This window comes from Balaenoptera musculus, chromosome 1, assembly GCF_009873245.2.
Source record: "Balaenoptera musculus isolate JJ_BM4_2016_0621 chromosome 1, mBalMus1.pri.v3, whole genome shotgun sequence".
NCBI lineage: Eukaryota > Metazoa > Chordata > Mammalia > Artiodactyla > Balaenopteridae > Balaenoptera > Balaenoptera musculus.
This window is the reverse complement of record NC_045785.1, coordinates 39,997,612-40,013,392: the sequence shown is the minus strand read 5'-3', so window position 1 is coordinate 40,013,392 and position 15,781 is coordinate 39,997,612. Positions and strand designations below refer to the sequence as shown.

At 33.2% G+C, this 15,781-nt stretch overlaps 1 protein-coding gene across 5 annotated transcripts in view; it reads left to right on the top strand.

The window, feature by feature from the left end:
* SPATA6 (spermatogenesis associated 6) overlaps positions 1–15,781 on the top strand; it is a 144,365-nt gene that overhangs the window by 38,248 nt on the left and 90,336 nt on the right. For 2 of the 5 annotated variants that reach the window (XM_036827258.1, XM_036827238.1), the window contains exons 4-5: positions 14,523–14,587; positions 15,597–15,737. In XM_036827258.1, the coding sequence (XP_036683153.1) occupies positions 14,523–14,587; positions 15,597–15,737 (206 nt within the window). The remainder of the gene's footprint in view (positions 1–14,522; positions 14,588–15,596; positions 15,738–15,781) is intronic. The other 3 variants (XM_036827268.1, XM_036827249.1, XM_036827277.1) reach the window with 2 other exon arrangements.

Here is a 15,781-nt window from a genome sequence, read left to right as displayed (position 1 = left end):
TACTACTACTTCTCCTCTTTCTCTTCCTCCTAACCCTCTTCCCTCTCCTTCTTCTTCTCCTTTCCCTAATCAACTTCCATCCCCCCCCTCCCTCCTGCCTCTCCTCCAACTCTCTAGAGAATAACTTCCAGTCACCTGCCTGGGAATGGGGAAGGGCAGTTTCCTAGCAGTGTAAATTGGAAGAAGGATCTGGGATTTGACTGCTTCTTCAACTTTCAATTATTACTCTGGTTTTTAGCCCCACTGATTCTGTCATTTCCAGAGGTACCTAGCACCACCAATTGCTACGTCTCTTAAGAGTTCCTTAGTATAAAATGGTTTGCTTCTAAGCTTTCCTCTCTATTGGCTTAAGATTCTTTCTCCAGGCTGTTAACTCAGTTACCACTTTTGTTCAAACTGTTTTCTCTTTAGTTTTTTTCATTGTGAGTTGGTATGTGTGTGTATGTGTGTGTGTTTAATCCTTTTATTCTTTTAGTGAGGGTTCAGAAGGGAACAAAAGCTAATGCGTACATTTAACCTACTATCTCTAACTGGAAGCATTCATTTGTAGCTCACTGAAATATTACAGTGTGAATACCCGTGTAACTACAACCTAGGTCAAGAATTAGAACATTGCCAAAACTTCAGAAAGCCTTCCTTATACCACCTCCTAATCTCTATTTCCTCTGTGTTCCACAAAGGAATTTCCATTTTAATGTCTAATATTGTCGTTTAGTTTGGCCTATTTTTGAACACTACATAAATGGAATTGTAACGTGCAAATTCTTTTGTTCCTGGCTTCTTTTGCTCAGCATTTTGTTGAGAAATTGATTTGTGTTTTGATACCTAATTCATTTATCTTTATTGCTATATAATATCTTCATTATGTGACTCTACTCCAGTTCATTTATTGTTATTTACAGATGTTAATGGGCATATAGGTTATTTGTAGTTTTTGCTGTTATGAATAAAGTTGCTATGAACATTCTTGATTACATGCCTTGATGTTCATGAGCATGCACGCCTATTTGGTATATATACAGAAGTGGAATTGCTGAGTCTTAGGGTCAGTATGAGTAGACAATGCCAAACAGTTTTCCATTGTTTCTCTATCAGTATACACTCTGCCATTGATGAAAGTTCTGTTCTCCACATCCTTGCCAACTCCTGGCATTGCCAGACTTTTTCATTTTAGTCATTATGGTGAGTGAACAGTGGTTTCATTTTGCATTTCCATGAAGATAAATGACATCATCTTTTTTGGACATCTTTTTGTATTTGTGTGTGAAATGCTTGTCTTTTGCTCATTTCTCCTTTTGGTTGTTTATTACTTTCTTAGTAATTTGTAGGACTTCTCTATATTTTCTAGTTAATAAGCTTTATGTCAGTTATATGTGTTGCAAGTAGCTTCTCACTCTGTGGCTTGCATTTTTAATCCATTAGTGATTCTTGTTCTTTTGGTGAACAAGTTTATTTTTAATATAGTCTGACTTAATAATGTAGTTTGATTTATTAATCTTTTCCTTTATGTTTAGTGCTTTTCTTGGGTCATGTTGAAGAATTTTTTTTCCCTACCCCAAGTTATGAAGATATTCTATATAATTTTCTAGAAACCTTATTTCTTTACCATATACATTCAGATTTACAGTCCCCTTGGCTCTTATTTTTATATATGGTATGAAGAAGGGATAACATTTTATTTTTATTTTATGTATATCTAATTGGGCAATACCATTTGGTGAAGAAACTTTTATTCCCATTGCTCTGTAATGTTTACTTTATCACAAATTAAGTGCCTACATACATGTGGATTTTTTAAAATAGATCTTCTATTTTGTTTCATGGTTCTTACATAAATATTATGCTTTCTTAATTACTGGAGCTTCAGTTTTAGTATCTGGTAGTTTAAGCCCTCCAGGTTTATTCTTTTTTTTTTTCACTTTCACTTATTTATTATTTTTTTATTGAAGTATAGTTGATTTACATTGGTGTGCCAATCTCTGCTGTACAGCAGAGTGACTCAGTTATACACATATATACATTCTTTTTTTTAAATATTCTTTTCCATTGTGGTTTATCACAAGATATTGAATATAGTTCCCTGTGCTATATGTTAGGACTTTGTTGTTTATCCCAGGTTTATTCTTTTTGAAGATTTTCTTAGCTGTTCTTAGTGTCTAAAGTATACTAATTTTAATCCTTAGTGTACCCTTCAATGATTATTCACATTTGTGTACATCCATGAGCACCATTCATCAAGATAGAGAACATTTCCAGCATCCAAAAAGGTTTCCTTGTGCCTCTACCAGTCACAACCCCCCTCAAGATAATCACTCTTCTGACTTTTGTCAGCATTGATTACTTTTGTCTGGCTTTGGACTTCATATAAATTAAATCATAAATATGTATTCCTTTGAATATGGCTTTTTTTTGACTCAGCCAAATGTCTGTGAGAGTCACCTATGTCATTGTATTTCAGTAGTCCATTCTTTTTTATTGCTCTTTAGTATTCCATTATATCAATGTACTGTACTTTATTCATTTCTTGTTAATGAGGATGGTTTTTAGTCTTGGCTTATTATGAATATTCTTATAAATATCTTTTGGTAAACATTTATACTAGTTCTCTTGGAGTGGAATTTCTGGGTCATACAATAGGTGTATACTTAGCTTTTGTTGATACCGCTGAACAGTTCCCTAAAAATAATTGTACAATTCCTTTTGAGTACTGAGCATTGTATGTGAAAAATTATAGAAGTAATTGGAGGCATAACATCATGCTGTCATTCTCCAGGTAGGCTTTATGTTTGACTTTTATTTCCCTTCTGTAGGCTGCTAGTGATAATAAGAATCCTCAATCATGTCAATCTAATGTCAGAGATTAAGATGATTTGATGCTGGGTTTCAATCCATGTACAACACCAGGGTATTTCCAGTTCATCCTTATTCCTGTGATGTTGTCTTTTACGGGCTCTATCCAAACTGTGGACAGTTTATGAAGACCTGTCCTTCTTGGTATAGCCCCTGTAGTGATATTTTGCTTCTAGGTCTGTGAGACCATCAAAATCTCAGCTAAGTTTATCAATCCTTCATTTGCCATTTCTGGAATTAGCAGATGCCCTTGGGGAGAAAGCAGCTCCAATGTTTGGCTCATCTCCCTGGCTTTTGTTTCTTCTCCTAGAACTTGGCCCTGTAATTCTTCACTGCCATATTATCTTCTCTGTGCCTTCAAGCGGATTTTAAAAAATAACTTGACCTGATTTTCTTAGTCTTCATAGTAAGATGATTGGTCTGCTTTATGTAAATTGCCATTATCTGAGGCAGAAATCTGTTCCCCCTTAATATCCTTTCTACCCTCATCCTGTCTCTGTGTACTCTCGCATTTGTCTCCCTCCCCCAGTATATCTGTTTAATTATTCTAAGTATCTGTATTTGGGCTAGTAGTGCACAGTTAATTATTACAGCTTTATATAATCCATGTTCTTTTCATTTAATAAACACACATTTATATTCCTACATGTTTATTTTTCTAGATGAACTTAAAATCATTTTTTAAGGTCTAAGATAAACCTCTTTGAATTTTAATTTTATTTTGGGAGAATTGGCATTTTTACATTATTCATTCTTCCCATGTAGATAGGTGATGTATATTGAATTACTAAAGTTATGCTTTCTTTCAACATATTACCAAGGTTTTGGGGTATGTGTGTGAGTGTGTGTGTGTGTGTCTGTGTATACGTATACTTGCCATATATTTCTTATTATGTTTATTTCTAACTGTTATATATTTTGTGGCTGTAGAGAATAAGGTTCTTCACCTAATTTTCCTTTTTTCCCTTTTTTTATGGTTGATACACAAGAAAGTGATAAAAATATTTATTGTGTATCCAGTCATTTTGCTGAACGTTCATATTGAAGACTGCTAATGTCTTTTCAGTGTATTTCAAATATTTATCCATGATTAGTTTAAATATTAAAAAAATATTGTTAATTTGTCTTTCAATCAGAGCATGTAGCCTATAATATTACTGCCTCTTGGAATTCATTGATGTTTTCCCTGAGCATCTGGGATAGGAATCAAATATGATCATGACATGGTTGCTTAGAAAGGTATATCCTTTTTGTGTTGGTAAAAACATTTGAAACTTTCTATATCTTACTTTAACTTATTTATTTCATTATGTCCGGTATTACATCAAAGCTGACATATAGGAGATTCTTAATAAATGTCCATTCGCGGGTCAGTGCTACAACTTGCCTTCCTGGCTTTTTATACTAGGTTAATTTGATATTGCTGATGGACTCTCATAACCTTCAGATTGATGCTAACACAAGTTATTTCTCAGTGCTACCTTTCAGTCCTTTTACTTATTGGAGAACTTCCTTTTTAATTTATCTTGTAGATATTTTAAACATATTCATTTCTCTTATTAGATGTCTCTGTTTAAACTCCAGCCTTCTTAAGATGAACAGATGACTACTTCTTACTTCACTGACTAAAATTGAGGCCATGTTAGTGAATCACTTCAGTTTACTGCTCCCTTGTCCAAAAAGTCATCTACATCGTTTCTCATTCTTATCGCCTTTCTCCTGGTCCTGGAGGATGAGGTTTCTTCATTCTGCTCAAGATTATTCTACTTGTCCCTCTTATTCATCTCCTCGTGCCGTCTCTAGTATCTTGATCATTAGATTTTTTTCCCTCTGTGTTTGCAGTGTCTCTCTTGCTAACCCTCACACTGTATAAATATGTTGCATGTTTACATCTTTAAAAGATATTTCCTGTCTTCATCCTCACCCTCATTTAGCTACTATCCTATCTCTTTATTCTACTCCTCATTCAAAATATAACTTCCTTACCTCACTGTGTATTTTGTAAATTACTGCTTTCTAGTTCTAGTAGAGTTGTTAATGAAAACAGTGCAGGCTGAGCTCAAATCTCAGCTCAGGAATTTATGTTTGGTAACCTTAACCGTTAGTCTCTATTTCTTATCTGTAAAATGGAAATAATGGCTTGTTAGGGTTGTTTTAGGGATTTGTTTGAAGCTCATAGGAGCTCAGTCAGTCCTGACACACAGAAGATGTTCTCTAAATGGTAGTAAATACTATTATTTTGACTACCCATATCCTTTTTTAAAAAATGTAGTTTTCTGCTTTGTAATAATGTTTTTCAAATAGTTGAGATTACAGAATAAGTGACATCAGAAAAAATATACTGTTAGTATGTTTATCCTAAGTTTGTTTAATTTGTTTGATTTCTAATAAAATTTTATGTTCAGATATTTTCTAAAGGATAGGGTTTTACTTTGTGATCAGATATTATAATTATTGTAAGTGCAATAGACCAAGTTTCTTAAATACCAGTCTCTTATTTCAGTATCATCTTTAGCATTAGTTCTTTTCTGTTCTTCCATTTATTGATAATAGGATGAGAAACAGCATGATGTATTCATGGAATATGCTGTGTGATTCAAGGGGTGATAGAAAAGTCTTCCAAAACAAAAGTTGCTTATCCACTGGCTTATGATAAAATTTGTTTTTTTAAACTTTTTGATTGCCTGTGCAGATTCAGTCACTGTGAGAGAATATAGGGGATTCAGAAGTGAATAAAATATAGGCCGTTTGTTCAAATGAGTATCCATCTTAATAAAATAAGGATCAGACACGTAAATAAATAATCAGAATCCTTGTATATGTGCACTGGATTTGAGGAGGTCAGAGAACTGTTGGATACAACATTCACATGGAAGTTGACATTGTTCAAAATTATGGCAAGTCTTAGGTTTGAGAGGAGGATAAGCCTGTTTTATCTTAGGTGAAAAAGTGGTAGGGACTTGAAGTTAAGAGATTGTAGTGAGAAGGAGGATGAGCAGTTGACAAAATCAGATGGCATGAGAATAAAAGGAGAGGATTAACTTCTTGTTAAGAGCCTAGTGCTTCTACTATCCTCTTTTTAAAACTTTTATTATTGTTATTTTAAAGAAAAATTAATATATGTTCAGTTTACAAATTACAGGAAATATGGAGGAATTCTGAATATTTTAAACTGATTTTATTTAGATAACTAAATAACATTTGAAGGAGTAATGTGAAGTTGAACATGTAGAATGTGTGTCTCTTATTTTAGAATTTCTGATGGAAAAGGCAGGAGAGAACTTTAACAAAAAACAGCAAAATGGGAGCTCTCACGGTGATGCTATTAGAGCACACGCACACAAATTTCTCTAATCAAAAACATGAAAAAAACTTTTTTAGAGAAAATTTTATAAATATACAAAAGTGGACACTAAAAGAGAATAATGAACCCCCTTGTACTCATCACTCAGCTCAATAATTATCAACTCATGGCTAATGTTGTTTTAACTATATCTCTCTACTTCATCACCCTTTTCCAGATTATTTTGAAGCAACTCTCAGACATCATATGCTTTTATCTATTAGATATCAATATCTAAAATATAGGAACAGTACCATATCATACCTAAAAATGAACAGTTTCTTAATATTAAATATCAATTCAGTTCACATTTCCTCAACTATCTTATAACTTAAAAAATAAGTCTTTTGTTTGAATTGGGATAAAGATAAGGTCCATACATTATGACTGGTTGATGTCTCTCAAGCATGTATATTCCTCTGTTAATTTTTTTTCTTTTGTGTAACAGTCTTTAATATCTTTAATTCATTATTTTTCTAGGTATTTCACACTTTTAAACAAGATTATAATGTCATTTCTAACTGTTGCTGATATATAAAAAAATATATTATTTGGCATATTTACCCTGTTTCCAGCAACCTTGCTATATGTATTGATTTAAAAAATGTCTTTAGATTCCTTTGGACTTTTTATGTGCACAATCACATTGTAAATGATGAGAATTGTAGTTTCTCTTTTGTTATAGTTATATCTTTTATTTCTTTTTATTGCTTTATTATGCTTTCACTGGTTCAGAACTCCAATAAAATGTTGAAGTGAATGATAGTAGTGATAGCAGTGAATGAAGTGAATGTCTCATTCCTGATCTCAGAGAGAAGCTTCAACATTTCATCACTTGGTATGATGTTTGCTTTAGGTTTTTGGTAGATAGCCTTTATTAGATTAAAAAAGTTCTTTTTTATTTCTAGTTTGCTAAGATTTTTATTTGAAAATGAATGATTATTAACTTTTATGAACTACTTCTTTATTCTGTTCAGGTGGTGAATTATGTTGCTTTAGTTTTGAATATTAAACCATATTAATATATTGATGGATTTGATTAGATAATATTTTATATAGGATTTTTACATTTCTGTTTATGAAATAGATTGCCTGTCATTTTCCTTTCTTATAAGGTTCTTGTCAGGTTTTAGTATCAAGGTTTTGCTGTAAAGTAAGTTGAGTAATGTAAAGTAAGTTGAGAAGTGTTCCTTCTTTTACTGGTCTGCAAAAGAGTATGCATGTAATCAGCATTATTTTCTTCCTTAAAAGTTTGAAAATTCACCAATAAAGTCATCTGTCTTAGTGTTCTCTTTGTTGTAAGGTTTTAAATAATGGATTGTGTATGTGTGTGTGCATCTACACACATATCTGTATATACACACATATATACACAACTATTCATTTTTTTCTATATCTGCATAAGTTTTAAGTTTCCTTTTTGTAGGAACTTGATTTTTTTAATATATCAGATTATTTTGAAGTAAATCTCAGATATCATATATCCTTTCATTTATAGATAAGGATATCTAAAATAAAGGAACACCTAAAAATTAACAGTTTCTTAGTATCGTCAAATATCCACTCAGTTCACATTTCCCCAATTGTTCTATAATTGTTTAATCATATTTTGTTTGACAGTGATTCAGATAAGACACATTCAATACATTTGTAGCATGAAATTATTTGTAATGCCTTAAGATTTTAAAATATCTCTATGTCTTTCTTTTCATTCCTGATACTAGTAATGTGTGTCTTTTCTCTTGACCAGTCTTGCCAGGCATTTATCAACTGGTGAATTGAACCTTTTATTATTTTGATGCCTTTGGTTTAATGATGACTTTATCTTTTATAGTATAGCCAAACCAGCTTTCTTTTAGTTGTCACATGTTATATATTTGTCTATATTTTTGTTTTCTGTTTTTCTGTATTCTTACATTTTACATGTATCTTATGAGTGGTACTTGGAGAGAGGTTTTTGTTTTGTTTTGTTTTGTTTTAATCTAATCTGTCTTTTAATTGGACCATTTAGAGTATTTCTAAAAATGCATGATATAATTATAGGGATTAGTGGTTATCAGGGATTAGGGATGGGTTGGGGAGGGAGTTAGATGTGGTTACAAAAGGACAACATAAGAGATTATGTGGTGGTGGAGCTATTCTGTATCCTGGCTGTGGTGGTGAATACACAAACCTACACACCTGGTAAAAGTGTATAGAACTAAATATAGACATACACATTCACATACAAATGAGTAAAATTAAAACTTTTAATCTGGATAAAATAAGTAGATTGTATCAGTGTCACAGTGGTTGTGATATATTTTATTATAGTTTTGCAAGGTGTTACCACTGGGGGAAGCTGGATAAAGGGTATATGGGATCTCCGTATTCTGACAATTTGTTGTGAATCCTCATTATCTAAAAATGTTAAATTAAAAAAATGTTTTTACTGATATATTTTGGTGTAAATCTACCATATTGATATCTACTTTTTATTTGTTTGGATTGTTGAATATTAGTGCTTTTCTTTTTCTGTTTTTCTTTGTTTTTTTTTTAATAGTTTTTAAAAAATATTTATTTATTTATTTGGCTGCGCTAAGTCTTAGTTGTGGCACTTGTGATCCTTAGTTGCAGCATGCGGGATCTTCAGTTGTGACATGCAAACTCTTAGTTGCAGCATGTGGGATTTAGTTCCCTGGCTAGGGAAAGAACCCGAGCACGGCGTCTTAGCCACTGGACCACCAGGGAAGTCCTCTACTTTTCTTTGAATTAACTATTTTTTGCTTTTTCATTTCTATACTTTTATTAGCTTGAGGGTACATGTTCTTTAGCTATTTTGTTTTTTTAGTGGTTAGTATAGAGATTACAGCATGCATGCTTGAGTTTTCAGAGTTGTGTACATATTTTTATTTTAACCTCTTCTAGGACAGTGAAGAACCTACAACTACTTAACTTCTAGATTATGTGTTATTTTTTGTTATGCATTTTAACTTAGTGTGCAATGAGACTACAGAGAATATTATTGCTATTATTGTATAGGCATTATTCATTTCACTTTACAACTGTATTTTGCCTTTTTGGTTGCTCTTTATTTCCTTTCATTTTTTGAGCTTCTCAGTTTATTGTGTCTTTCTGAAGAATATCCTTTCATAATTCCTTTCTTACAGTCTTTTGATGATCGATATCTTGATTTTTATTTATCTGAAAATGTCTTTATTTTACCTTTTTTGAAGTATAGTTTTGCTGAATATTGGTATGACTGTCTTCCAGCCCTTAGAAAATACTATTCCATTGTCTTTTTGCTCCCTTAGTTTCTGTTGAGAAATCATCTGTTAATTTTATTGTTAACTTCTTTGAAGGTATTTTGTCATTTTCTGCTGGCTTCTTTTAGCATATTCTCTTATGTCTTTGTTTTTCTGTAGTTTAACTTTGATGTGCCCAACTCTGTGTGTGTGTGTGTTTTAAAAATTTGTCCTGCTTGATGTTTGTATCTTGGTATCTTTCTTCAGATAAATTCTGAGATATTAACTTTTCAGATATTTCTTTTGCCCTTTTCTCTTCTCTCCTTTTACAAATCCAATTGCACATTGTTAGATCCTCTTACTCTTTCCTTTTTTTTTTTCTTTTTTTTGTTACTCCAACCTTTGGGCTTTCTGTGCCTCTCTCAAGATATTTATTTTTGTCTTCCAATTCCATAATTCTCTCTTGGGTCATTTGTAATCTGCTGGTAAATCTGTTTGTTGTGGTTAATTTTTGGTTATTTTTTAGCTAAAAAATTTCCACTTGGTTCTTTGTAACAGTTTCTAGTTCTCTGCTGACATTCTCAATCTTATATTTTATTTTCTTGAGCATATTAAGCATATTTTAAGTTGCAGTCTGATAACTCATTTTTCTGGATCTCTTGTTGATCTGTTTTTATTTCCTGTATTTCTCTTGTGTTTTGATTCCAATGGTCTTTTTTTCCTATATACCTGGTCGATTTTCATTAAATGTCAGATTTTGTATGTAAGAATTTTAGAAATAATTTGAAACCTTAGATGAAGATATTTTCCTTCAGACAAGATTTATGATTGTTTCTAGAGGGCACTAGCAATTCTGGATCAACTTAATTTAGACAGGATTTGGGATGATTCAGATTTAAGCCTAAGTTCTTAGTTGGCTGTCTTATTAGTCCATTTGGGCTGGTATAACAAAATACCATAGACTGGGTGGCTTATAAATAATAGAAGTTTATTTCTCATACTTCTGAAGGCTGGGAAATCCCAGATCAAGGAGCCAGCAGGTTTGGTGTCTGGTGAGGGTCCCCTTTCTGTTCATAGAATGCCATTTTCTCTCTGTGTCCTCATGTGGCAGAAAGGGCAAGGAAGTTCTCTGGGGTCTTTTGGGCACCAGTGACACTAATGGGCACTAATCTCTTTAATGAAAGCTTTGCCCTAATAACCTCCCCAAAGCCCTAACTCTAAATATCACATTGGGGGTTATGATTTCCACATATGAATTTTGAGGGGATACAGATATTCAGTGTATAACATTGGTTATCTATTTTTAGTTTACTCTTTACTCTCTTTTTTTTAGCTTTTTTTTTTATTAGAGTATAGTTGCTTTACAATATTGTGTTAGTTTATACTGTAGAGCAAAGTGAATCAGCTATATGTATACATATTTCCCCTCTTTTTTGGATTTCCTTCTCAGGTCACCATAGAGCACTGAGTAGAGTTCCCTGTGCTATACAGTAGGTTCATATTAGTTATCTATTTTATACATAGTGTCAATAGTGTATATATGTCAATCCCAATCTCCCAATTCATCCCACATCCCCGTTTCTCCCTTGGTATCCATATATTTGTTCTCTACGTCTGTGTCTCTATTTCTGCTTTGTAAATAAGATTGTCTATACCAATTTTTTCAGATTCCACATATATGCATTAATATATGATATTTGTTTTTCTATTTCTGACTTACTTCACTCTGTATGACAGTCTCTAGGTCCATCCATGTCTCTACAAATGACCCAATTTCATTCCTTTTTATGGCGAATATTCCATTGTATATATGTACCACATTTTCTTTATCCATTCCTCTGTCACTGGATATTTAGGTTGCTTCCATGTCCTGGCTATTGTAAGTAGTGCTGTAATGAACATTGGGGTGCATGTGTCTTTTTGAATTGGTTTACCTTTTCAAGATTCAGTCCTATAGCCTAGCCATTTTATCAGGCCATTTTCTCTTACCTGCAGACCTCCCTTCTCATCTCTTCCCAAGGTCATGATACTCCAATTTTTGTATGAGCTTATCAAAAGCTATACTCAGCTTCTTAGCCTCTTAGCTACCTCTGTCAGAACTGTCAGATACCCAAAAGGAAAAGTAACCTCAAATACCAGGCTTATCTCTCTGTGTTTACTTCTTTCTTTTTAAATAATACAGATAATTTTTTTTTAATTATATATATATATATTTTTGGCTGCGTTTGGTCTTCATTGCTGCACGTGGGCTTTCTCTAGTTGTGGCGAGCGGGGGCTACTCTTCATTGTGGTGCACGGGCTACTCTTCATTGTGGTGTGCGGGCTTCTCATTGCAGTGGCTTCTCTTGTTGCAGAGCATGGGCTCTGGGCACACAGGCTTCAGTAGTTGCAGCACACAGGCTCAGTAGTTGTGGCATGTGGGCCCTAGAGTGCGGGGGCTTCAGTAGTTGCGGTACGCGGGCTCAGTAGTTGTGGCACATGGGCTCAGTTGCCCCATGGCATTTGGGATCATCCCAGACCAGGGATCGAACCCATGTCCCCTGCATTGGCACGCAGATTCTTAACCACTCCGTCACCAGAGAAGTCCTGTGTTTACTTCATATACTGAGTTTCAGACTTGTAATTTTTTTACTACCTTGTTAGGTTTCTCCTGCCTTGAAGCAGATTTTTTAGTTATCTACCTTTTCAAGTCGATTTTAGCAGGAGGTTTGTTTTTGAACCTTCTAATCTCTCATATTACCCTGCTATGTTCCATTTAGAGCCTTCATACATCCTGTTCCTCCTGCTTGAAAACTTCTAGTTCCAACCCCCCCCCCAACTCCTAGTTTACACCTATTCATGCTATGGGTCAAGTCCTGAAGAGCCTTCACTGACTCCCTGACAAGATTATCTTGTTATACTCTCTTATAGCACTACCTGAATGTCTTTATTGTACTTGTAGTTTATAATTATATATTTATTTGTGTCTTTATTTCATGTAATGTTTGCCTTTTCAACACAATGTCAGGTGCTTGAGGAATAGGACTGTTATTAGTTTTTTTTTCTTATTACAGCCCCGAATGATAAGCTACAAGGAATATTTAATATTTCTTCAAAAACTGGACATATAAGTATTGGGTTAAATGACTGAGATTTCCCTTGGATGAAAATAGCAGAATTTAAAGAAAGAAAAAGATTATATTCATGGGTTCTTAGAAGGTAGAAAGGGCATAATTTATATTTTATTTTTATTTTAAAAATTTATGATAAAGTACTTCAGACATATTAAAAGTGTGAGTTATGTAATCTACCTAGCTGTACTCACCACTCTGCTTAAGAAATAGACATCATTTATTTTTATAAAAATATACAGAGAGCCCAGAAATATACCTCTATAAATATAGTCAACTGATCTTTGACAAAGGAGCAAAGGCAATACAATGGAACAAAGATAGTTTCTTCAGTAAATGGTGCTAGAACAATTGGACATCCACATGCAAAAAAAAAAAAAAAGTGAATCCAGATACAGACCATACACCCTTCACAAAAATTAACTCTAAATGGATCATAGACCTAACTGGAAAATGCAAAACTGTAAAACTCCTAGAAGATAGCATAGGAGAAAACCTAGATGATCTTGGGTATGGTGATGCCTTTTTCGATACAACACCAAAGACACCATAGTGTCATCTTTGAAAGAAACTATGAAAAAAATAATTGATAAGCTGGATTGCAGTTAAGTTAAAAACTTTTTTGCTCTGTGAAAGACAAAATCAAGAGAATTAGAAGACCAGCCACAGGTTGGAAAAAAAGTATTTGCAAAATCACATCTGATAAAGGACTATTATCTAAAATATGAAAAGAACTCTTAAAATTCAACCATAAGAAAACAAACAGCCCTTTTAAAAAATGGGCTAAAGACCTTAACAGACACCTCACCAAAGAAGATATACAGATGGCAGATAAGCACATGAAAAGATACTTCACATCATATGTCACTAGGGAAACGCAAATTAAAACGAGATACCTGTACATTCCTAGAATTGCCACAATCTGGAGCAGTGACAGAATCAAATGCTGGTGAGGATGCAGAGCAACAGGAACTCTCACTTATTGCTGGCGGGAATGCGAAATGGCACAGCCGCTTTGGAAGACAGTTTGGCGGTTTCTTCCAAAACTGAACATACTCTTTCCATATGATCCAGCAATACTGCTCTTTGGTATTTATGCAAAGAGTTGAAAATTTATGTCTACACAAAAACCTGCACGTGGATGTTTATAGCAGCTCTGTTCATAATTGCCAAAACTTGGAAGCAACCAATGTCTTTCAGTAGGTAAATGGATAAATAAACTGTGGAATAACCAGACAATGGAATATTATTCAGCACTAAAAAGAAACGAGCTATCAAGCCATAAAAACACATGGAGGAAACTTAAATGCATATTACTGAGTGAAAGAAGCCAACCTGAAAAGGCTATATACTGTATGATTTCAAGTATATGACATTCTGGAGAAGGCAAAACTATGGAGACAATAAAAAGACAGTGGTTGTGGTGGGCGGAGGGTGGGTTGTAGGGAGGAGAGAGATAAATAACCAGAGAGCAGAGGAGCAGGGCAGTGAAAATACTTCATATGATATTATAAAGATGGATAATGTCATTATACATTCGTCTAAACCCACAGAATGTACATCACCAAGAGTGAACCCTAAGGTAAACTGTGGACTTTGGGTGATTATGATTTGTTAGTGTAGGTTCATCCTTGGGAAAAAATGTACCATTCCTGTGAATGATGTTGATAGTGGGGAGGCTATGCATGTTTTGGAAGGCAGGGGATATAAGGGAAATCTCTGTACCTCCCTCTCAATTTTGTTGTCAACGTAAATAAAACTGCTCTAAAAAAATAAGGTCTTAAAAAAATCAGAAAAAAACCTATAAAGATTAATTTCTACCAGAGATTAATAAATCCATAAGATACATAGCAACCAAAAAATATACACAGTATACTAAGATATAAACATATATGTAGTCTACTGAGCAATTACTTTGGCTTTTAGATACTTCTGTGGTAATTATTGTTTATTATAAATTTGTTTATTTAAGGAAATTTTTCTTTAAACTTTCAGATGATACAGCATTGTTTGAGTTGATTCAGCTAGTTCCACCAGGTACTGTATTGTATTTTGATAAGGTAATTGACATCTGAACTCATTTCAATGAAATGCTTTTTAAAAATCTCATCTTTTCCCCTTCTTCCCAAATTAAGAGCAATGTTGAGTGTCTAGCATTGGTCTACTATGTGTAAAATGTCAGTAGGCCAAAATAATATATACAGAAAGATTGACATAAATTATACTTGAACATATTGTTCTAAAATTGAATAGTCATAATTTATAGTGGGAAATAACCCGATATGATCCTAGTATATTTTGTGACATTCATAAAAATTAACTTCTTTAAGTTTTTGTGATTTTTCTAAACCAATATGCTTTTGCTGATAAAGTAGTTCATTATCTTTGTTTTTGTGTATTGACTGTTATTGGGAATATAGGGGAATTAAAACTGTACCTGTTTAATAAACAGTACAGATCCCTGCAGTAGGTAGAGTTAAAATCTGAAGGATAGTTTTATTTTTATTATTGATTTCTATGATTATAGAAGACTCTATCTTAAATCCTTATTTTATGTGAGAAATAGGGAACTATATTTTGTTGAAAGCTAGTAGTCTAAAATTTTTGAATATCGCATATATACCTAATTCCGGTAACCACAAATTCTATAAAATGTCTATATTTTTTTCAATATGTAACCTAATATCTCATAATGGCAGGTAGAAAAGAATGGAAGATAGAAAAAAAAATTCTGGAGATGGTAATTAAGTTTTATATGTGTAAATGTTATGTCAGTTTGATATGTTTAAAAGGATTTTCTTTTCTAGGAACTCATATGTACTTAAAAAGTTTACATGAACATCCCCTTTCTACAAAAGGGGGAGGGAGAATTAGTAGTATGTATGACATTTCTGAATAAGGAAATGTGTTAATTCGTTTAACATAACTTTATTTTAATTTCCCTTTCATAGAAAAAAAATTAAGTCCATGACCCTGAAGCAGGTATTTCATTAAGGCATCAGGCATTATATATTTGTACTTGATGATATTGTTTCTAAATAGCATATTTTGTTATAATTTGAATCATAGGATATCTTTCTTGTAGTGGGTGAAACACTGTCTACATATGATGAGAATACACGAGATTTCATGTTCCCGGGTCCAAATCAAATTTCTGGACACCATGACTCAAACCGCCAGGTTACCATGAGGAGGATTTCTTGCCTTCGCGTAAGTGCTTACTATTTTCTGAATCAAATCGTGATGCAGGATCA